Source organism: Gastrolobium bilobum, unplaced genomic scaffold (assembly GCF_033153095.1).
Source record: "Gastrolobium bilobum isolate Gb01-03AN ecotype WA unplaced genomic scaffold, APGP_CSIRO_Gbil_v1 utg29142, whole genome shotgun sequence".
NCBI classification, from domain to species: Eukaryota; Viridiplantae; Streptophyta; class Magnoliopsida; order Fabales; family Fabaceae; genus Gastrolobium; species Gastrolobium bilobum.
In genome coordinates this window covers 67,220-90,755 of record NW_026900030.1, presented here as the reverse complement: position 1 = coordinate 90,755, position 23,536 = coordinate 67,220, and the positions used below count along the sequence as shown (strand labels likewise).

General features: G+C 33.1%; 2 protein-coding genes across 2 annotated transcripts; one reads left to right on the top strand and one right to left on the bottom strand.

Annotated features, from left to right (window-relative positions):
* Positions 1 to 7,936: 7,936 nt before the first annotated feature.
* Positions 7,937 to 11,828, top strand: LOC133294933 (syntaxin-71-like). Its single transcript, XM_061493694.1, has 9 exons — positions 7,937 to 8,257; positions 8,421 to 8,546; positions 8,960 to 9,119; positions 9,229 to 9,314; positions 9,460 to 9,528; positions 9,617 to 9,661; positions 9,782 to 9,844; positions 9,950 to 10,026; positions 11,584 to 11,828. The coding sequence occupies exons 1-9, from the start codon at positions 8,102 to 8,104 to the stop codon at positions 11,597 to 11,599; spliced, it is 798 nt and encodes a 265-aa protein (XP_061349678.1). The 5' UTR covers positions 7,937 to 8,101; the 3' UTR covers positions 11,600 to 11,828.
* Positions 11,829 to 13,742: 1,914 nt separating this feature from the next.
* LOC133294931 (NAC domain-containing protein 2-like) lies at positions 13,743 to 15,073 on the bottom strand. The gene is made up of 3 exons (XM_061493692.1): positions 14,902 to 15,073; positions 14,511 to 14,797; positions 13,743 to 14,270 (listed from the first exon to the last, which is right to left on the bottom strand). Exons 1-3 carry the CDS (start codon positions 15,071 to 15,073, stop codon positions 13,743 to 13,745), a joined length of 987 nt encoding a protein of 328 aa, XP_061349676.1.
* Between the last annotated feature and the right edge of the window lie 8,463 nt (positions 15,074 to 23,536).

The window sequence follows — 23,536 nt, the reverse complement described above, 5'->3', positions numbered from 1 at the left end:
AATTGTAATAATTTTCGTAAGGTAATAATAAATCTAACAAATAACACCTCTCAACTCACCAATAAACCCGAGTGACATGCCTTCTTGATGATCCATCGTCTAGTGATTCTTCTATACTACATCATGTAATCTGAGTTAGGGCCTAATATGCGATCATGTGGATGAGGTGGAGCATTCTGAATTTAATCTTCTCTATGAGCCCAGCGTTGTATGAACTGTTGCATTTGACGAGGCCAGGGAACCTCGGTCTTTTCCGTCAATGTGAGGTGGTGCACCCCCTGCGGCTGTAAATATTTATGAGATATATGCTGACGCATCCCAAATTGCCTTATAACACGGTCAGGTTGATGGTACTCTACAATCTGAAAACATATCATCGGCGCGATTGCTCTCCAACGATCACTAATTTCCTGTATATGCTCTGGCAAATCAATCTTCGAGTATGGAGTCCATATAATCTGCACACAAAAAGCAATTAAAAAAAGTACAATAGAAATTAAAATAAAAAAACAATATATATCATTAAAAAAAAAGTGGGAAGCACTTTGCAAGTACCTGATGCTTGGTCATCCTATCAAACCTCTCTCAATATCAAGATAGATCGTGAAAAATTGTCTTATGACCAGTCCATCTACATAATATAATATATGTACAATAAATATCACATTATAGACGTAAGAATCAAACCTTACATGTCAGATTAACATACCTTACGCCAACAGGTGTGCTATCGTCAAACTTTGGGAGAGGTAGAATAGTTTCTAGAGCGATGGTAAAAAATCTAGCCCAAGCCCACATCTGCAACACTACCAATGCGCCAAATATTTCAATCCGATCAGGTAAGGTGGCTACGCACAACTCCCGATAAAGGAAGGCTAACACTGCCAATCCCGAGCTAAATCGTCCACACTCCTCTAAGTCACTTAGAAAAGGTAGATATCAGAGTTGCACCCTACCACCACTGTGATCCGCAAGTAAAAATCCTCCGATAAGGCATAATATGTATGCTCGCGTGAATCGGAGAAGATTTTCTTCATCCTGCATCCAATGCTCGACATTTGCAAAATTACGATCCAACCATGAGGTCTTAAGACAACCACCATGTATATCAGATGCACTCGAGGTCCTCCCAAGAAGTTGTGGTACCAAATCTCCCAACTGTCGCATTTCGGACATGCCAGTAACAGGTTCACCGTCCGTAGGAAGACCTGTGATCATTGAAACATCCTCAATTGTCACAGTAACCTCTCCCAGAAGTATATGAAATGTATGGGTCTCCGGTCTCCATCGCTCAACTATAGCTGTGACTAATGCGCTCAATTTGCAAACAATTATTTTGTTTGATAAATTTTTTATAATTTAATATATGTAGCATATAGAATACCTCTATACGGCCCATCCAAGCAGCGCCAAGAAAATCGGCACGGTGTAAATAAGGTACAATAGGCTCAGGAATAATATCCAACCCCGCCAGCCGCATACATCTATATTCAGAGACTTATAATTCACATCCTCCATCCAAGCCATCTCTGAACGATGTGTACATTGCATGAATAATACAGAATCATTGCGAGGACCAGGATGAAGATGTCTCTCAGATGAATGTCGTATGCCATCCCTAAATAATAGTAATAATAATATAAAATATTGCATCTAATAAGTAATATCTAGAATAATTTTATGTGTAAATAATAGTAATAATAATATAAAATATTGCATCTAATAAGTAATATCTAGAATAATTTTCTATATTACACATATCACATATGTAAATATCATCTGGTTATTTAATTACATAATTATCTAATTATTTTATAATTACCTAGTTACACATATCAAATATCTATAATAACATAAAAATATATTGAATCTAATAAGTAATCAATAATTAAAATAATCATTAAGAAAAAATCATGATATATTTAAATGAAATAAAATTAAACATAACCAAATTTAAATATGCAGTAAAGTTTAAAAAAAAATTTGCTTACATAATTATCGAATATCTAATTATTAAGTAAATATCTAAACACTCGTGCTTGTTATTATGTAAATTTATAATTATCTAATTACATAATTTTAATTATTATATAATTTTTATATAATTATCTACTTACATATATCAAATATCTATAATAACATAAAAAATATTGCATCTAATAAGTAATCAATAATTAAAATAATCAGTAAGAAATAATCGTGATATATTTAAAAATAAAATTAAATATAACCAAATTTAAATATGCAGTAAAGTTTTAAAAAAAGCTTACTTACCTAATTATCAAATATCTAATTATTAAGAAAATATCTAAACACTCATGGTTGTTATTATGTAAATTTATAATTATCTAATTACATAATTATTTAATTATTTAATTTTTATATAATTGTTATATAATTATCTACTTACATATATCAAATATCTATAATAACATAAAAAAATTACATCTAATAAGTAATCAATAAATAAAACAATCATTAAGAAATATTAAAAACACTTAAAGTTTCATTTTTAGTTAATAAGTTTCAGGAGTTCGAATTCATAATAAGTTTAATTAGAAATTACCTACAAAAAAAAAAAGTTTAATTAGAAATTTACACTTTTTCCAGCTTATGATTTTTTTTTACACTCCTTGTCTTGCTTATATAGTGTTTGCCAAAGCACTAATGTTAATACTGTCCTTAATGATTAGATTCCTAAATTACAATCTTTTAGTTTGATTACTTTGTGTTCTATGGTGTAATAAACCGATCTCTCTTTTTTTTTTTACAAATAAAATCTATCTTCATAAATGAAAGGTAATTATCTATTTATATATATCAAATATTTAGAATAACATAAAAAAATATTGTCTACCAAAAAAAAAACATAAAAAAAATATATTATATCTAATAAATAATTAAAACAATTATTAATAAATAATCATGATATATTTTAATTAAATAAAATAAAGCATAATTAAATTTAAATATACATTAAAACTAAAAATAAATGATATTACTTACCTTTCAGTTGCTCTCGGAAAACAAAAATTACTACTCTGGTGAATCAAAATGCATTTTTGCCAAATTTTTGGTTTGCGTCTGTTCCCAAAATTTCCAGCTCCAGCTACTATTTGAAGAAAGAGATGGGATGAAAGTGATTTGGAGAAAGAGAGAAAGATATTTGAAGAAAAAGTGATATGAAGAAAGTGAGACAGAGAGATTTGAGGAATGATCGATAGAAAGTAAAAAAGTGAGAGGAGAGGATAGTTTTTTTTATGGATTTTTATATGGGGATTCAGACGGTTGGGGTTGTGCCACTTGGCACGCCGTCCGAGTTCCCCATAAAAGGTGACATTCATAAATAAAAAATTTGAATGTCTTGGGAGGCGCCGAGGGAAAACTAGGATTAAATACACATTTTTTTTAATAGAATAAGTGTTGCGAGGGATTGAGGGCGTGATTCGGAGTCGTAAGGGACTTCTCTCGACACTTAAAAGACTTTCAGGAGGCGTTTGGTACAAGAGAAATTTTTTTTTTGTTTGGAAATCTCGATTTTCAAAAATATTATTTTTACATTCAGTTTACGATAATATCTGAAAATTTAAAATTTACAAAAAATTATTTTCTCGGAAATCCTAAGATAAGCCATGTACCAAACGACCCCAGTGGTAATTTTTCTCTATCAGATGCCAATTTGATATATTAAAAGCACAAAGACACCAGTCTAGTCAAAGAGCCAAAAAATAGGGGTGACGCAAAGAGTTACCCCTGCTGTAACTAAAAATAAAAAATTGTAATTTTAGAACATTGGGCTAGGGGCATTGCTTGTAGGTAATATAATTAAAGATATACCCTTCCGAACTAAGTTTACGTTACAATTATAGTGTTGGACTTAATTGATTATGAAAAAGGATGTTGTTGATGTTGCAAAAAGAAAAACTTTACCCATAATTACTTAATTTAACTATTGTGACTGTAACTGCGCTAAATATCATATGAGATGTTAACAAATTGGTCCAAAAATAAAATGTTACAAAAACAGTAACCCATTAACCCAGCACCCGATCTAGTCAGTGCAGATTTAATAACATATTTTAGATGCATTGAATATTTATTATTCAATACTTTGAATTACTTAAAAAATAATAACTACTTTAAAGTTCTAAACATTATCAAATTTGATATTTTCTATTTGATATTTATTGTTTTAAATGTCTTAACGAGTGCTTTTGGGATATTAATTAGCAAAATTCTAAAAATTATCATTTTATATATAACGTATTAATTTAAGTTTAAATAATCTTATTACTTAGAACTATTTTTTTAAAAATAAGTTTTATAATAATATATATGAACAAAGTAGAGTGGATCAGTAACAAAAATTGTGACGCATTCCCCATATGCAATACACTCAATAAAATTTTTAAAATCTGACCAAATTAAGTTTTAAGTAACCTTAATTTTAAGTTTACGAGGGTTGCTTCCTCGCAACAACAGGTCCTTATGGCTCACAAGTTAGTTACCGACATGTCAACACATAATGTCTTGTCTCAGTTTCAAGTGTTAGGAAACACTAATTAAATTGTCACTCTTCATCAAATTTTTTTATTTAAATGTCATGTGAATTGTGTTATTTCTCAATATGTCACATGGACAAATTCAATGAACACTGTAGCGAATTCAGTTTGCTGACGTGTCGCATGAACATCAAGTACCAAATTCCCTACTTGGGGTAATGAACTTGGTTGGAATGCATAAATTTTATGTATTGCAACCAAGTTCGCTACCCCAAGTTGCGAACTTGGTGTCTACTAAAAACGTTACACATTAGCAAATTGAGTTCTCTATAATGTCCAGCGAACATGCCTATGTGGCATATTAGAAAATAATACTGTTCACGTGATACTTGGATAAAAAATTTGGTGAACAGTGACATTTTGATAACTATTCCTCAAATGTTATCTAGTGAAGATTTTTCCTTTTTTTTTTTGAATTAATTAATAAAAGAAGAAAAAACTTCAAACTTCTTTGAGTTTGAGGGGGAAAAAACCTTCCCGAATGATGTGATTTAACTAAATACAATGCACTGAGAGGAAACGTGAGATGGCGGAGAGCCACAACCACAAGTGTGGACCTAACTCACCACGAATGGTACAGCTACGATAGCGTACGCATTTGGTTAGGCTTGGCTAATAACCTCAATTGACTATTTTAATAAGCAGCACTAGATCACCATGTCCCCTCCTCCTGCTTTGATACTCGCGAATTTGCAATGTGGTTCGAGTTATATGGATTTAGCTAGAGTGTAATGTAAGTTGTGAATATGAATATATTTAACATGAAAAAATTAGTTAAAAATTTCGACGCCAATACAATTTATTTATTTTATGATGGACACGAAGTGATAAGAATAATTCGTCAACATCAAAATATATTATTTATTATACCTTTGATATAATAAAATACGATACAAATAATTTGTCAATTTTAAAATGTGTTATTTACACTGCGAATTAATACAATATGATATGATACGAATAATTTATGATAAGATTAATACAATCAATTTTATATTTTCCGTTGGGCACACAAATTTTTATAGGTTATTTTTTATTAACCTGAACATAATACAAATTTAAAATTAAGGAGTTGAAGTCCCGACTCATAATTAATTTCATAGCTAATTTAAAAAGTTAAAACTATTTAAAAATATTCGAAAAATGACTCCCCTTGAAAAGGTAATTAAAGTCTGTATATATAAAAAAATAAATAGAATAAAAAACAATTTAACCCCAATATAAATTTCTCATTTCATTTTCCTATCATGTCGGCAAGTTGGGTTATTAGAAGTCTCTGCCTTAAAATTTAGCTGACCAAACAGTGAGGCTGACATACGTGACCCCATTATTTAACATTTTAATCAAGCAACACATGTTTTACTTCCTAGATAAAAAATCTAATTTTTTTAATTTTAATCAGTGTTTTAAAACACCACCCCACCTCCTAGGTTGACCCGGGTCAACCCTGACCCCTCCCCTCTGAGGGTTGGAGTCACAAGTTAGACCCTCTATGCATATCGACCCCTCCAACCCCCAAAACCCAGCCGGGTTTCAGTGACTCCTGGGTCAGAGGAGTCAAAGGGGGTCACTGAATGTTTTTTTTTTTTAAGAAAATTTCATGAAACAACGTCGTTTTATTAAAAAAATAAAATAAAAATGCTTGCAAACCTAAATTTAATCGTTCTCTTCTCTCCCAATGACCTAAACTTGTGGTATCTTGATACTTTGGTATCATTAGAATATGTTTTGTACTTTGGTATCTTGATACTTTAATTAGGTTGTATACTATTGACTTGTGGCTATAATTGATGAATTATATTAAGTATATTTTCAATTTTTGATGATTGGTGATTTTTTTTTAATATTTTCATATAGGATATATATATTTATATTTTTTTAATATATAAAACCGGATCAGCATAGTGACCCCGTGACCCCCCCGGTTGAACCCGTGACCCCTGACCTCGGCCGGGTCGATGGTCGGCCGAATTTTTAAACACTGATTTTAATAAATAATTACGAAAATAATTTTATTTGGAAAGTATCTACAAAATTAATATAACTGGTTGCATTGAACATTGGGCGCAAGTGAGTTATGCCTAAACTGATTTACTCCTGCAATATTAAAATAAGAATAAATATTATTTTTGATCTTCAGCAAATTTCACGATGCCCGTTTTAGTCTCTAGCAAATAAAAAGGCCTATCGTGGTCCCTAAGAAATTCAACATGGACCCATTTAGTTGAAATCGTAGTCTCTCACAAATTCAAAAAAAACCCATATTAGTCTCTAAAATGACTAAAATGGATTTATTTTAAATTTCTTAGGAATCACAATGGGCCTTTTTATTTGCTAGGGACTAAAGTGGATATCGTGAAATTTGTTGAGGACCAAAAATGATATTTACTCTTAAAATAAAATTAAATAAATATTATTATTTACAAAGAAAAAGTTACTTTAATTTTTGTTTGGTTTGACAAAAAAAAATATATTTATAGACAATTAAGATCACTTTACATAAATGAGATACGAGAGAATTAAATCCAAGCTCAATCGAACCTCATCTATTGAAAAATGACGAGTTAAATAGATTTAATCTTAAAAATAAACATTTTGATTGTAATTTTTTTATGTTTCAAATTTTAGCATTTCAATAGTATTTGAATATTGAAATTAACTAATTTCTAATTAAAAATCCAATAATTCATTGCTTAATGTAAATTTTATTTTACTTTTTATAATTATCAATTGATGTATGAAATTCCGACTAATACAATTTGGAGCTTCTATAAAACCAACGCATTTTAATTTGAATGAACGCCGGCTTAGTCAATCAATTTTAACAAAATAATAAAATATTTATCTTTTAAAACATAGATATTTTAGTTAAAATTAATATTTTCTCATGTAATATTTAAATTAATTTTTTTTATTTTATAAATTACATATATTCTTCATAGTAGATAATTGTGTTTGAAGTGGATCTAAAATTAAGATTTTAATTAATTTTTTTTACTTTCTCTCTCCATATTTTTGTTTCTCTCACTGTAATTTACAATAATTTTAATTAAAATAACATAATTTTTATGTTTTTAAAAAGATAAATATTAATTATAGAAAATCATACTCATACAAATGTCGAAATAAATATAAAGTATTAAATTTGGGAAATCATGACCATACAAAGATTAAAATAAATATAACCGTTGATTAACATAATTAATCTAACGGTAAAATTGATTAATAGTAACATTAATAGTAGCACAACTTGATTGTTTACAATATCCTTTCCTTAATAATAAGGTTTTCGAATATTTACCAAATCCAAAAGATATTTATTATTTCTTTTAAAAAACTTCTTCATGACTTCATGTTCATAGCTGCTACTTGTTACAGCTGTCTATACTCTCTCTCTCTCTCTCTCCTTTGAAATCCCTTCTCAATTCTGTGGCAATTGAAACAAGCAGATCGAAGTCTTCCATACCCATTGATCGTTTCTTGTTGACAATCCTACTTGTAAGATAAAGATTCTATTTTGTTTCCAAAATAACAACAATATGAGCGTCATTGACATTCTGACCAGAGTTGACTCCATTTGCAAGAAGTACGACAAATACGACGTCGAAAAGCTCAACGATTCCAATATCTCCGGCGACGATGCCTTCGTCAGACTCTACGCCGTCGTCAACGCCGACATCGAGGCATTGCTTCAGGTAATGTCACAAAATAACGTAGAGATTTGGGAGTAATGAACCATTTTGTGCCCTAGTTGGTGAAATATTATTCATTAAGTTACTTGGAATCTGAGTTTTCTTCAAGTTTTCTAATGCTATCTGGAGTATAATTCACTTATTTATTTTTTCAATTTTTGTATAGAAAGCTGAAACCGCTTCCAAGGAGAAAGGTAAGGCATCTGCTGTAGCGATCAATGCAGAAATTCGTCGTACCAAGGCTCGGTTGCTTGAGGAGGTTCCCAAGTTGCAGAGGTTGGCTGTAAAAAAGGTTGTTTTTTAATTGTGAATTCTCAACAATGTTGTGCTGGAGCTTTTCAACTGTAATGAAGAACAACTTGATTTGCCAAACTAATCTAACTAATAACTTGTTAGCAGCTAAGGTAGTTTCTATGATCTAATTGAAGAGTTCTTTTATAAAATTTGAACAATGAGAAATGCATCCAACTTCTCATTTCTGCTTTTACTAGTGCAACTATTCATCTTTAGAGGGTTAGACTTGTTGTTTCTGTCTGTAGTACTGATTATTTCAATCTACTATTGTGTTATTCCGTTTGATGTGCGTATTTTCTCCATAGCGTTATTGGTTGTTTATTTGTTTTGCACCTTGGTAACTTAATAGCATCCGAAGTTTCAAAATTAGTGATAGTACATTTGGTGGTGCCTGATATAATATATCCACAGGTGAAGGGGCTTTCGTCACAAGAATTTGCTGCCCGTAATGATTTGGTTCTTGCATTGCCGGAGAGAATCCAAGCTATACCAGATGGGACTCCTGCTGCGCCAAAACAAACTGGGGGCTGGGCAGCTTCTGCCTCACGTGCTGAAATTAAATTCGATTCAGGTGGTTGAAGTTATACATGTTTCAGGCTGATGCGATTATAGTATTTCATCTGTTGGAGACTTTTTAATCGACTGTCTCTGTTTATTTGTATGAATCATCTCAATTACAGATGGACGATTTGATGATGAATACTTCCAACAAACTAAAGAATCAAGTCAATTCAGGCAGGAATATGAAATGCGTAGAATAAAACAGGCAAGTTATTTTTATCAGTTGTAACCAGGCAAGAGAGAGAGAGAGAGGGTTTGTTGTTGTCCTTTACCTGATACATATGTTGATTATTGAATGTCACTCTAGCAATGGTTTCAACTTTCAAATCTAATTATATGTAACATTTTAGGATCAAGGTTTGGATATGATTGCAGAAGGATTGGATACATTGAAAGACATGGCGCATGATATGAATGAGGTCAGTTGCCTTATTGTTTTTATCTTCCCTTCTGCGTTTGTGTTGTAATAATACTTTTTAAGTTTGATATTAATGTGCTAAAATACAGGAACTGGATAGACAAGTTCCGCTGATGGATGAGATTGACACTAAGGTGAGAATTATCAATGTCTGCTTGTATACCAAACAAAGACTGAAAAGTTTGAAATATAGGCTTTTGGAACTTGAATTACAAAGTTGAAATTAATGACACAATTGTTTGTCATCTTCACAGGTGGATAAGGCATCCTCTGACCTTAAGAATACCAATGTTAGACTTAAAGACACAGTGAACCAGGTTATCTAACTACAACTCTTTCAGTCTTGGATTTCCAACAATTTCCAGTTCTTTCTTGTGAAAGATTTCTTGCTTTATCTTATGTGAGTTTTGGTTTTCATCCAGCTTCGATCCAGTCGAAACTTCTGTATCGATATTGTTTTGTTGATTATAATTCTGGGAATTGCTGCCTACTTATACAAGTAAGGTTCCTATCTCTTTTCATGAACTTGAAAACACTCAGCACTTTTTTTTCCCCTCATGAATTGTACGCCCAAAGTATTTCAGTACTACTGAATTTGCATGTTGATTTGAATACTGAAAATTTGGTGTATCTACTAATACAGGCATGTGTGGTAAATGTGAGGTGCATTTTTAATTGTCCCTCTGATTGAAGATTTAAAACTTAAATTTCATATGGTAACCTTAAGCTGCATCTTAAGTTTGAAGTTGGGCATATTGTTTGTTAGTAAAAGCATTCGTCTCACATTCCTGATATGGTATTGTAGCTTTTACTGCAGAGCTTAATCTTATTTTGTTCCCTCTCTAGCCTGTGTCTCATATACCTTTGCTTACTTTCTGACATATAATTCCATCATCTATTTTCTTCGCAATCCATATTAGCATATCCTTTATTGCCTCTTTACAAGAATCATAATATCCTTCCCTAACACTGTACTACTGAACTCTGTTGTAATTAGGGGACATTTAGTTGAAGTGATTATGGCATTCATTTGAAATTAGAGGAGAATACAGTTATCGAGTAAAACTAGAACGTTTACCTGCAATGGTTATTTGCAAACTATTGTAGCCAAATTAATTTCTGGGAAATTTGATATGGTACCATCATATATAAACAAACGTTTAAAACATCTCTAGAGATGGTAGTTATGTAATGATTGGGATTGTAATGATTTCTTAGGATTGGGGATTGTGCTTGTAATTTCAGTTTCTCTTCCCTATTATGCTTTCATTGAAATATAAACAAAAAACTACAGCATAAGTCAATTTTCTAATGCAATTGTGTTGAAATAAAATGTCATGTCGGTACTTAAATTTGAAAATTCTTAACTATTTGAGGCATTAATATCTGAATTCTTCAAATTTTCGAGGTAGTGTTTGTTTGCGTGAACATTTATAAACTTGATTTTGGATGATCTTGATTTTGTAAAATTGATTTTGGTTAAAAGTGGGTTTGAAGTGGTTCTAATAGAACTATAGAAGTAATGTTGATTGCATATGTTAATAAAATTCACTTTTCGATGTGTAATTAGTTATTGGAATATTTTTGTCAATACTCATGCAACTTGGTTTTTCCGAGCACATGTAGTAGGTACTTCTTTAAGGAAAGTAAAATAAAATAAAGTCATATGGCATTAATCATAAAGTGATGGATAGAAAAGGTGTAGGAAACTGGATTACTTTTTTCTAACTTTGGTAAGTGATCTATTGAGTCTTCAGTATTAGGAGTACCAGAAATATTTTCGTCTTTTCCACTGCTTTGTCAAAACCATGGTCTGAGATACAAAATTGATTCTTCACAATTTTACCAACCATGTTGGCACAATGAACAATGCACATTTGCATATATTGAACGGGCTTCTAAGGGTGCCAACTTTATTCCAAACACAGGCGTAGTAGCTGCTTGTAACTATTCTGATGGCATCGCATAGCATGTGTCTTAGGGTGGTGTTTACTTCTCTTCCATGCTTTGTTTGCTTCTTGAGATACCTTTCTGACATGATGTGCTCATTTTGCAGTGTACTAAAGAAATGATATGATTCACAAGGCTATGGATGTGTTCGTATGGTTTGCCTGTATTTCTTGTATTTCGAGAATATCCTGTCTGATCTTTTTGTATTTTATTTTTATCACTGTAAAAATTTCCCACTACTCGAGAGATTTACGGTTGTCGTTTATAAACTGTCCCTTGTTTTATATACTTGTTTAGGTGTATATTACACTGATGATTTAAGATGGTTGCTTTAATTGGTGTGAAATTTAAGTTGAAGTTAGCTACCTACAAACATGAAAAAAGAAGTGTGAAGATCCGCTTAATAAATGAAATAAAATTGGATTCAAATAATTTTTTTTTTTCTTGGCCTGCAGACTTTGATAATTAGTTTTTAGAATCTTGTGATCTGTGACGAAATCCTTCATACCATTAATAATGGTGTGATTACATGTAACATCATGTTTTTATTTGAATGACCGGCAACAAGAATATGTTGTTTGTGGTACCATAAGGGAATTTTCATTCTTTTGGTTAATCACCTTGTGGCTAAAGCCACGCTATGATTAACCCTCTACACCTATAGCACCACTTCTGGTACCAGAAGGCAATGTAGGTGGTGGGTGGTGTTTACCAGCAATTTAGAGATATAAAATTAAGTGAAAACGTCTTGCGTTTAAGGGTAAGTTAGTGTTTGGACAGGAATTACTTTCACACAAAAGGTATAGGATATGCAATTTTTTCATTTTCCAGAAAAAAAGAAAAAAGAAGCAACATCAGTTAATAATACTTCTCTTTTCTTAAGAAACTCCAAAGTTTGGCATGTAGCCCAAATCGAAGAGAGTGCTTGGTCTCTGCTTTAAAGCTATGGGAAAAAGTGGTGTGGGTGTGTGTAATAGGGTGTGTGTGAGTGTGTGGTTGTGTGTTTTATTTCCCGTAACTTACAAAAAAAAAAAAAGTTATGGGAAAAACTATTCTCATGTTACATGAGACAAGTTTTCTCTCCTACACACTCTTTGATAATTGTGTCATTTTTTTTTTTTTCCAGATAGTGAAGCCACTAGTTTGTCTCTATGACATGAGATAATTATCTTCCTTAACATGAGATTAATAAAACTCTAAGGCTATTTAAATAACATGGACCAAAAATATTTAGAAGCTATTTGAATGATATGCCAATCTGCTGATAAAAATGTTACTAGCCATTGTGCAGAAAATGGTTCCTAGCTTGTCCAATTAAAATAGATTTCCTAATGCGTGTCATTGTTATGTGCATTTTAGTTATTAATTTTTCAACAACGCATGGGCAGGGACTCGAGCAAGTTCCAATTCCAAGACATTGTTTTGATCTGTGTTTCCCCCTACAAGGATAATGTTCTCAAATCATACATGTCATATAGAAAGTAATAAACAACATGTCATGTATATGTTTATTGAGGCAAATCTCCAATTCAATTATTATATTCTTCAATTGGGAATTTAAATAAGAATATGCAGGTGTAGTTTTAAATCATATTCCTGAAGATTATGTTTATGTTGCCAATTTATTTAAATTAAATAAATATAATGACACAAATCCAAAGATCTTTAATCATATTTATTTATCCAAACGCCAGTCATTTTATAATAGACAAAATATTTAGCGCAATGGATTTTCAATAGCTAAAAGCAACATTTTTATTAGTATCATGTAGAGGGACGCTATTTGGTGCGAAAATTTTCCAAATGGCAAATAACCAATCAGGTTGATGGGTAACCAAACATGAGGGAATAAATCTTTGTGCAACAGATGTACCTAAGATTTATTCAACACGGGGGAATGGCCGAATGGGTAAAATACAATTGCAAAAATAGCTGTGACACATAAAGTCGTGTAGCTCTCGTATAAACAATATTCTTTCGTTTTAGCATTTATCGCCATGAAAATAAATTTTGCAAGTAACTAGTACTTCAAATTTCATTCTTAAATTATTTTTGAACGTATATTACAATCGACAACTCAGTTGCTTCATATATGAGGCAAGCTATCTTTCAAATGTCACACAGCTGAAAATAATATCCAATAATGAAGAATTGTATAACAAGCTTCTCTTTCTCTAGTCTGTGTTTATTTTATCTATATATAGATAGCCCTCAGATTCCACTATTATATATGCACATGCATGTATTGATGTACATTTACATAAACTAATCATATATACATCCTGTAAAGGCTAAGTTATTAAGCTCTTGAGGTTGTATAGCAGAAGTCCACTGATCAAAGTTGTGGTAATTGTAGCCTTTGCTTACATCTGTCTCAAGTCTTTGCTTCTCATCATCAACTTCGCTTATCTTTTTATTCTGTGGAGCATAAAAGTCCAACTGATTTTCTTCAACAGCTTTTCTCTTCAGTGGATTAAGCAAGCTCTCCGAAACAGATGCTAAGAACTGTGCTCCAGTTAAGTCATCTTCATGGGGTGAAGTATATGCTTCTGTATGAAAGCCTGTTCTTGAGGCTGTACCAATAGAATTTGGCAGAGTATACTTAGAAGCCAGAATATAGGGTAACATTGGAAGATCATTGCCCACGTAGTTTTTTACTAGTTCAGGATTAGAGTTTCCATTCATTTGTTGAAAATAGCTTGTTGGATCATAACTAGGTTCATTTGAATCTTCCCATGTGCTTCTTGGGCTGCTGGTTTTTAGTTGAACTCGACATAGCACACACTCATCCAACTATACCACAACAAGAGAAAAAATAAATTAATAGATAAACTTTGTCAAAACTTGTATCATTATTGGTTTAAAGTTTAGGGAAAAGTGTTTCTCTTTTTCAGGTATCTCCATATCTCCTGCGACCTTAAAACGATGTTATTTTGAAGTTACAGAAGATAAATTTATCTACGTGACCAGAGAAACACTAAACCCAAAGTTGTGAGATGATAAAAAAAAATTGAACTCATGTAATTGACATACTCTCATAGACCCTTTTAGCTTGGAATTCAAGATAACTGAATCGTGCAACTTATACTCATGCATGATCCAATCAGTTTTATATCCTTTTGGGGGATGTCCCTTGTAGAAAACAAGGGCCTTCTTAAGTCCAATATTCTTATCTCCACAAGAAGTAAGAATTGGTTTTTCAGTCCCTGTGGTCTTCCAATAACCTGAACCAGCTGCTCTATTAGGCCTAACTCCATTGGGATACTTTCTATCCCGAGGGGTAAAGAAATACCACTCATTTTCTCCAAACAAAGCTTTGCCTATTAAAAATGAAAAGTTAGAATTTCTTTTGTCACTTTCCTTCAAGAAAACATTGAAACAAAAACTAGAAATAAAAAAAGAAGTATTAATTGTTAACACAAACTTGGAAGCTCCCATGGATTATATTTGTAAAGATCTATTTCTGCAATGAATGAAGCAGGAAGGGGACATGAATTCACTTTGTTTCTCAGATAGTGAACAATGAGCTCCTCGTCAGAAGGGTAGAATCTAAAACCAGGAGGGAGTTGGATTTCGAAATTGGGATCTTTGTCCATGAGATGAAAATGTATAATGCCTATACGGAGGAACCTAGGGAATGTATCAGTCAATTGTGTATATTATTGATCAAAATATTTGTAATCTTGAAACCATTGTGCATGGGTTATCAATTATATTTATATATTAAATGCTGCATGGTCATGCAGAGAAGGACAATTATCAGGTAATATAATAGTAGGTAGATTATATTGCATTTGCAATGTGTGGGGAAAGAGACACGGAAAGCAACCCATTTGTCCCATGTTGTATGACCAGAATTCTTAGAACAAACCATCTAAAAAATATGGGAAAAATGTGTGTAATTTTAAAGGATGTTTGTGTTATTTTAAGTTAGAGAAAGAGATAGATAAAGAGGGAGAGAGAGAGTGAACCAAAAAAAATAAAGGTGTGGGTCCCACCTCTTTGTGAGAGTAAAATGACATAAGTTGTGTCATTTAAAAGGACAATCACTTTTCTCAAAAAATATAGTTTGATGTGATGTGGTATCTCCTATCATAGACAAATGAAAACTTGGAGATAAGTATTTTTTACAATAGACACATGAAGTGACGTGACCCATCATCCATTAAAAAAGGAAGAAGAAAAAAAGTGGTGACATAATTTTTTATATGCGAAGAGCATGAGATAACTATTTTATGTAAAATAAGAGAATAATTTTCGATAATTTATTCAGCATGATTACTAAGAAATTTAGATAAAAGATTGAGTCCTATTTGGTAAGGATACCTGGTAGCTTCCTCTACTCTGATACGCAGTCTAAGTTTTACTTTCACAGAAGCAAACCAAGTAGCTGTGATGTACTAGCTAGCTATAGTCATTATGGATTCAGTACTCTCCAGAATGTGGACATGCTTGTTTCATAAGCTTGTGCCCCACGAGTGGTGAATAAAAATCTAGATGTTATTGGTTTCATGAATTCACTTTTGTTTAATAGCTGCTGAAAAGATGTTTGAAAGTGGATATGAAGTAACGAATAAACTGTTAGAGCAGTTTGGATTTTGTCTGACATGGAATTTTGTTCCAGTTAAAGTGTTGAATGTATTTTGGACATGGATTTCTTGGCAATTGTCTTTTAATGGATTTCACCAATAGGTCGTATTGGACCTTCAACATTTGAAATCTTTTGGCATTGTCCAAATCAGGGTTCTTTTATAATCAAATCCACTTATTCCAATATTGGAAGACCTTACAGCATTATGTGTGTTTACATACTTATATATAAAGTCCAAGTTGGCTTAAATTTAAACTGAATGAAATGTTCCTTTTCCAAAAAAAAATTCTTTTTTATAACACAAAAATTCAAAAGGCCTCAGATGTTTCATTTTTTATTGTCATCCGCAAAATATGACAAATGTGTGTATTATATTTATATCTGAAGCTTGACACAGAATTATACAAAATTATATGAGCTTTGACCATTGAAAACCGGCCTTACTTATTCTTGGCCACACACTGACACTCATAAACACAATGCACCATATTCTGGTAATTACCATCTGTACAGTCTACTAGGAGTGTGATGTATGTGTGTGTGTATAATAATTTGAACTAGATAGAAAAAGCAAGTTCCTTGTAAATTATATGACAATACATAATTGGTCTAATTGCATTCAAATGGAATTTAGTTTAAAAAAAAAAAAAGATGTACTTTTTAATCTCCCCATTTTTTAAAGTATTTTTGGAGCCTACTAACATGGAATGAAAGTTATTAGTCTGCTGATCAGAGGTTCCTTCTTTTGAGCAAGCTTCAAAACAAAAACAAAAAACTTCAGATATATATATAGCTTACCATATGTATACCAATTACTGGGAGATTCACGTCAAAAAATAAAATAATAGAGGTATTTGATTTGAAAAGGAAGATGGGCATGGGCGAAAGATGTCTATAGATGCTTGTATTTGGCGTTATTCCTATAACATACCAATGCCATAGTCCTATTGCACAAAACTCCAAGAAATAGAACATGCATGAATGCACATTGAAGAGACATAATAAGACCAACTTGATTCAGCTATTTGGTTTCTTCTTCTTGGAACTAATCATCTCAATAATCATTTTTCTTTATCCCCTTAATGGACAGGCTGTTTTGACATTACTCTTTCTGCCTTACAACTATATGTGTCTTTATATTTCAATCAGTGAACCATTAGTCCGTGATTCGTGAAGAAGCCCCACTTCCCACATTTCTTGGCATTTTTTTTTTCCACTCTCAAAATATAAGATGTATAAAGTCAAAGAGTGATTGATAATATTGAATTCTAAAATTCGGGGAATATTTTGCAAACACTTCTAGTATATAGTGTACATGTGAAATGGGTATTATATAAGACATTCCAATTTGTATTCCTTATAGCCTCTTAGCAATTAGCATTATATAAGTTCATTATATAAGTTCAAACAAGGCTTCGATCCGATTTGTCTTGTATACAATTAATGGCGTCTAATTCGAGGCTAGGTTTTAAATTTCACTAGGAAACAAACAAAATAATTGCATATAATGCCAATAAATTACGCAACCTGTTTGTGAAATAAATTTCTCATAAATCGTTGAATTGAGATTACGAATGAAATAAAAAATTATATTGTCATTGGAATTAAAAAAATAAATAGAGTGAGGGGTATTGGTTGCTGAGATTCAATTTTTTTTCTCTAGAAAATGGCACGAAAAGGGAAACAGAGATCTTGTACATAAGAGCTAACCTAAATAGTAAATAAAAATAGTTTAATATTAATAATAAAAATTATTTCTAAATTTTTGTTTCATATTATATCACACACAAATTAATATATAAAATCAGATTCCACGTGCATTTTACATATTATAATTTTACTAATTTTTATGTCTAGAGTTAACTTTTTTTTTAAAAAATTTACGAATGATTATGATTTTTTTTAAATCTTAGGGACTTTTATTTTTTAAAGAATTAATATAATATAACAAATTTAGTGCGTGCTTAGATTATTCGTAATGGCATTCTATTACATTGATAATAGTTGCATTACGTTGCACTTTTATTATATTTTTAATCTTGCAATAACGTTAATTAATTAATACTGACAAGTTATTCTCAATTTATGTTAGAATATCAATTAACTGTGATAATTTGAATTAACGTTAATTAATAGTTATTGGTCGAATATTATTAATTGATAATTAATTAATATTTAGAAGTTGAATGTTGAAAAATAATAAGAGAAGAAGCTTACCATATAAACTTATTTTTGGAAGAGAAAAATGATTAAAATGATAACTGGTGACATACAACTTGAAACTTGAAGCGATAGACTTTATTTATATATTGATTAAATAAATGATTTAAGAAATAGAAATATAAGTTAAAAATATCCAAGCATAATCTTCTTATCAAATTCACCTCCTGAATCCCAGTCATGAAAACGAATCAATTTTGATTCATTATTATTGTAAAACGTATTTACTTTTTATCAAACTTTTTTACTTCTGTGGATAATGTGGATAAATTATCCATGAACGATCATCAGGCAGCCATCAAACACACAATTTTTGCGTTGACACTAGATTTTATCAGTTGAGCAAACTCTTATGGACTAATCAAACACCACTAAGGATTAAAATGTGGACAGAGGAAGATGGTAGAACTCATTTTGGTTGTACTAAAAAAGCAAGAACAAGAATGCTGAAGGTTTGGAAAAAAGCTCTCATTGTAAAACTACTTGGAAGGAATACAGGAGTGGCTTTCATGAAAAAGAAGATTGAAATACTATGGGCTAGAGCTGGAAAGATTAACGTTACAGATGTAGGTAATGGATTCTATGTGGTGCAATTTAGCAACAAAGATGATCTTCTTTTTGCTCTAAATGGTGGTCCTTGGATTATTTTAGGCCATTATTTATCACTCCGACGTTGGGAGCCAGCTTTTAGACCAAATGCTGCAAGTGTGATGAAGATTGCAGCTTGGGTGCGATTACCGGATATCCCACTGGAGTATTATGATGAAGCCTTTTTCCGCCGTATTGGTAACTGGCTAGGTAAAATGTTGAAGATCGATAAGACAACTAATGAGCATGTAAGAGGACAGTTTGCTCGAATTTGCGTGGAACTGGATCTTGCTCAGCCTTTGAAGGGTGAATATGTGTTGGACGGAGCAACTAAACAGATAGAATATGAAGGTTTAGGCCTTATTTGTTTCCATTGTGGGCGCTATGGACATAGTAAAGATTGTTGTCCTGAGATACCAGTAGAAGGAAAGGATAATCAGCAAAATCAAGACGGGAAAAAAGATGAGGCTGAGTTTCAGAAAAATGGATTAGGTCCTTGGATGGTGGTGCAACGTCAACGTCGATCAAAAATTCAAACTCCAATGGCGGACAACAGGAAGCAGGAACCGGTTCGAAGGGAATCAAGGCGTAATCAAGAGAGTAATCAAGGGAGTAATCAAGGGAATAATCAAGGGAGTAATCAAGGGAGTAATCAAGGGAATAATCAATGGAGTAATCAAGGGAGTAATCAACCGCAATCAAATCAGCCGGTTATGATTGATAATCAATCAAATTCCCGTTACGCTGCTTTAATGGGCTCTAATGAAGATGATATTACTCATGATATCCCAACGACTAATCCGGATGCTGTTATAAATGACGTCAATATGGTGGGCTCTCCTGTTAATATTGATATTAGTACATCTCAAGGGTCCAAACACAGAAACCCTAGAAGCCGTCCTAATGTTGAATTACAGGAACACCCCAACCGATTTACGTTAAGTGGGATTACGACAGGTCATGAAAAAGAAAATCAAATAAATGGGAAGATAGTTGACAGAGGTACCTCAAACAATAATACAACGAACTTGAGGAGGCAAGTTGCGATTCATAATAGTAAGGACATTGGAGGTAAAAGCGGTGGAGATTCCATGGTGGCTAGGAGTACTGTTGCTGATTATAACAAAGATTGTTATCAAATGGAGGTGGATAAGGATGGTCAAAATATCAACGGCTTAGATCATGGCTTGTCCCAACCAAAAGCGCCTGATCCAAGTAGAGATAAAGGAAAGCATATCCCAATAAACCATAAGCTCAATATTGAGGTGGAGATGATTTCAGAATCTGAAACTCAGTGCAATGACAATGGGATGGCAGTGGACCCACAATCCTGCCAAATTACCATTGATTAATGTCTTTAGTTACATGGAATTGCCGCGGGGCGGCTAAAAAGTGCTTCAAATCAACGTTTCAAATGATGGTTCGAAGGCATAAGATTGAGGTGGCAGCTATTCTTGAACCTCGAGTAAGTGGTTCAAAAGCAAAACAGATAATAAAAAAGTTGGGTTTTAATAATTCAATAGTGGAGGATGCTCATGGATTTACGGGAGGTCTTTGGTTACTATGGAATAATGATAGGTGTCAGGTTCAAGCATTAAAACAGACCCATCAATTTATTCATGTTCGTGTTACATTGGCAGATCATCAAGCTTTTCTTTATACTGTTATCTATGCAAGTCCTAGAGAAGAAATTCGGAAGAGACTTTGGGATGATTTACTTCAGTTATCAGAAGATATCTCGGTTCCTTGGTTAATTGCAGGTGATTTTAATGAAATTGCCTTTCCAGGTGAGAAACGTGGTGGTGCTCCAGTTGATACTAGCAGATGTAATAAATTTGCTTCTCTTCTAACTGATATAAAGATGATTGATCTTGAAGGAATAGGTTCTAAATTTACATGGCGAGGACCAAGATTTCTTCATTTAGATAGAGTCTTTAAACGTTTAGATCGAGCTTGTAGCAATGCTGAATGGAGGTTGATGTTTCATGAAGGCCAGGTTCGAGTGCTTCCTCGTATTAACAGTGACCATAATCCTATCCTTATTACCTTAGAGCCAAGCAAAGTTGATGGGGTGGAACGCCCTTTCCGTTTTCATTCTTTTTGGTTGGATCATCAATTTTTTAACAATTTCATCAAGGAAAACTGGCGTCAGGATCAAAGAACAGTTGATAGTCTTCGTGATTTCACTCCTCTTATTAAGCAGTGGAATAAAGATGTGTTTGGTAATATCCATCATAAGAAGAACAGGTTGATTGGTAGGCTTGAAGGTATCCAGAGGGCAATTTCTGAGCAGAATAAAAGCCATTTGGAAAAGATTGAAGGCAAGATAAGGGGTGAACTTGAACAAGTTTTAGAACAGGAGGAACTTTTGTGGTTTGAAAAGTCTCGTGCTACTTGGATAGCTCAAGGAGATAGGAATACAAAGTACTATCATACGAAAACAATTGTTAGACGTAGAAGGAGCAAGATCTTGGAGTTGAAAGATGATGCTGGAAACTTGATTAGAGAAGATCACAACATTGCACGGGTAATAAATGCTTACTTCTCTAAACTATTTTCTGAAGAAAACCATGATCGTCCTTGGGTCCAGACTCTTTGGCCAAAGGTGGACGATGAGACTGCTGTTAACTTAGGTGCTCCAATTTCAAAAGATGAAGTCAGACGAGCTTTCTTTTCTATGAAAGATTCGAAAGCTCCAGGGGAGGATGGCTATACCGCGGCATTCTACAAAAAGAACTGGGAATTTATTGGTGAACAGATTTGGAGAGATATCAAGTATTATGCAGAAAACCCTTCCAGCATTGAGGAAGTCAACGGTACTCTGATCACTTTGATCCCCAAAGTTCCTAAGCCAATGTATGTTTCTCAATTCAGGCCTATTTCTTTGTGTAATGTCATTTATAAGGGTATGAGCAAGATCATTGTGGATAGGCTTAAGCTTACAATGGAGAATTTAGTTTCTCCTTACCAAGCTAGCTTCGTGCCAAATCGTCAGCTTCAGGATAATATTATAGTAGCAAAGGAGCTGGTTCATTCTATGGGGAGAGTAAAAGGAAAGAAAGGTACAATGGCAATCAAACTGGACCTTGAAAAAGCTTATGATAAACTCAGTTGGAGTTTTATCTATAAAGTGCTTATTGAAGTTCAGTTTCCTGATTGGATGATTGGTGTTATAATGGCTTCTATAACTTCTAATCGTTCGAGGGTCTTGATAAATGGTGTGGCTTCGGATTGCATAGTTCCTCAGAGAGGAATTCGTCAAGGGGATCCAATATCTCCTTATATTTTTGTGTTGTGTGTTGAGAAGCTTTCCCACTTGATCGCTGAAAAAGTGACTATGGGTTCGTGGAAGCCTATTAGAGTCTGCAGAAGAGGGCCGAGTGTATCCCACCTTTTATTTGCAGATGATATCATTCTCTTTGCGGAAGCAGATATGGAGCAAGCTAAGGTGATTATGGATTGTATTAATCTCTTTTGTGAGATGTCGGGGCAAAGTGTTAGTGCAAATAAATCTTTGATTTATTTTTCCCCGAATACTGATACTCAAGTTGCTACAAGGATTGTCAACAGAATGGGCTTTAAGCGCACTTCTAGTATTGGCAGATATTTAGGCTCTATTGTTAAACAAGGGAGATATATTAAAGCAGACTATGGAGCTATCAAGGATAGGATACGTTCAAAACTGGATGGTTGGAAAAGCCATTGCCTTTCTTTTGCTGGTCGAGTTACTTTGGTGAAATCGGTCATTGCTGCAATCCCTTCTTTCCATATGCAGAATGGTCTTTTACCAGTAACGTTTTGTGATGAAATTGAGCAGATACAAAGGGCTTTCATTTGGGGAGATCAGGATAGCAGAAGGCGGGCTCATTTAGTAGCTTGGGATCAAATGTATAAACCCAAAGATAGAGGTGGTTTGGGAATAATTAACCTTCGACTCCAAAATGAAGCTTATATTCATAAACTGGCGTGGAAGGTGTTAACTAAGAAAGATGATTTATGGGTTAAGATTTTAGTAGCCAAGTATGGTAGAGGTCAAGACTTAAGGAGAGGTATAAAGGCAAAATCATATGACTCTAAACTTTGGCGTGATCTTGCTAAATGTTGGAGTAATTTCCTTGCTGGTCTTAGATGGGAAATAGCAGATGGTTCTGAAGTAAAGCTTTGGACTGATAACTGGTTGGGATGGGAGGAAAATTTGCAGCAGGTGTCGAGCAATCAGGTGCCGTGGGAGGAGAGTCAGAAATCAATTGCAGATTACATGGTGGATGATGGTTTCCGTCTTGAAGTTGTTCATCAATTTCTGGAGTCAGATTTGGCTGATGCAGTAACAAATCATCTCAGGCTTATTCCAAGGAATGGGGAGGATAGATTAGTTTGGATCAATAATCATCACTCAACTTCTTTGGTTAAGGTCGCTTACTGTAATCTTATGAACTTCCCAGCAGATGTTCACACTAGCTTATGGAAAAAAGTTTGGTCGTGGAATGGACCAGAACGAGTGAAAGTGTTTATGTGGATGACTTTGCTTGCTAAACTTTCAGTGCGCAGCAGAACCAGTAAGTGGAGCGGAGGTTCAAATGTCTGTCCCAGTTGTCCAAATCATGAGGAAACTATTATTCATGTTCTTCGTGATTGTAGACATGCTAGGAAAATTTGGCAA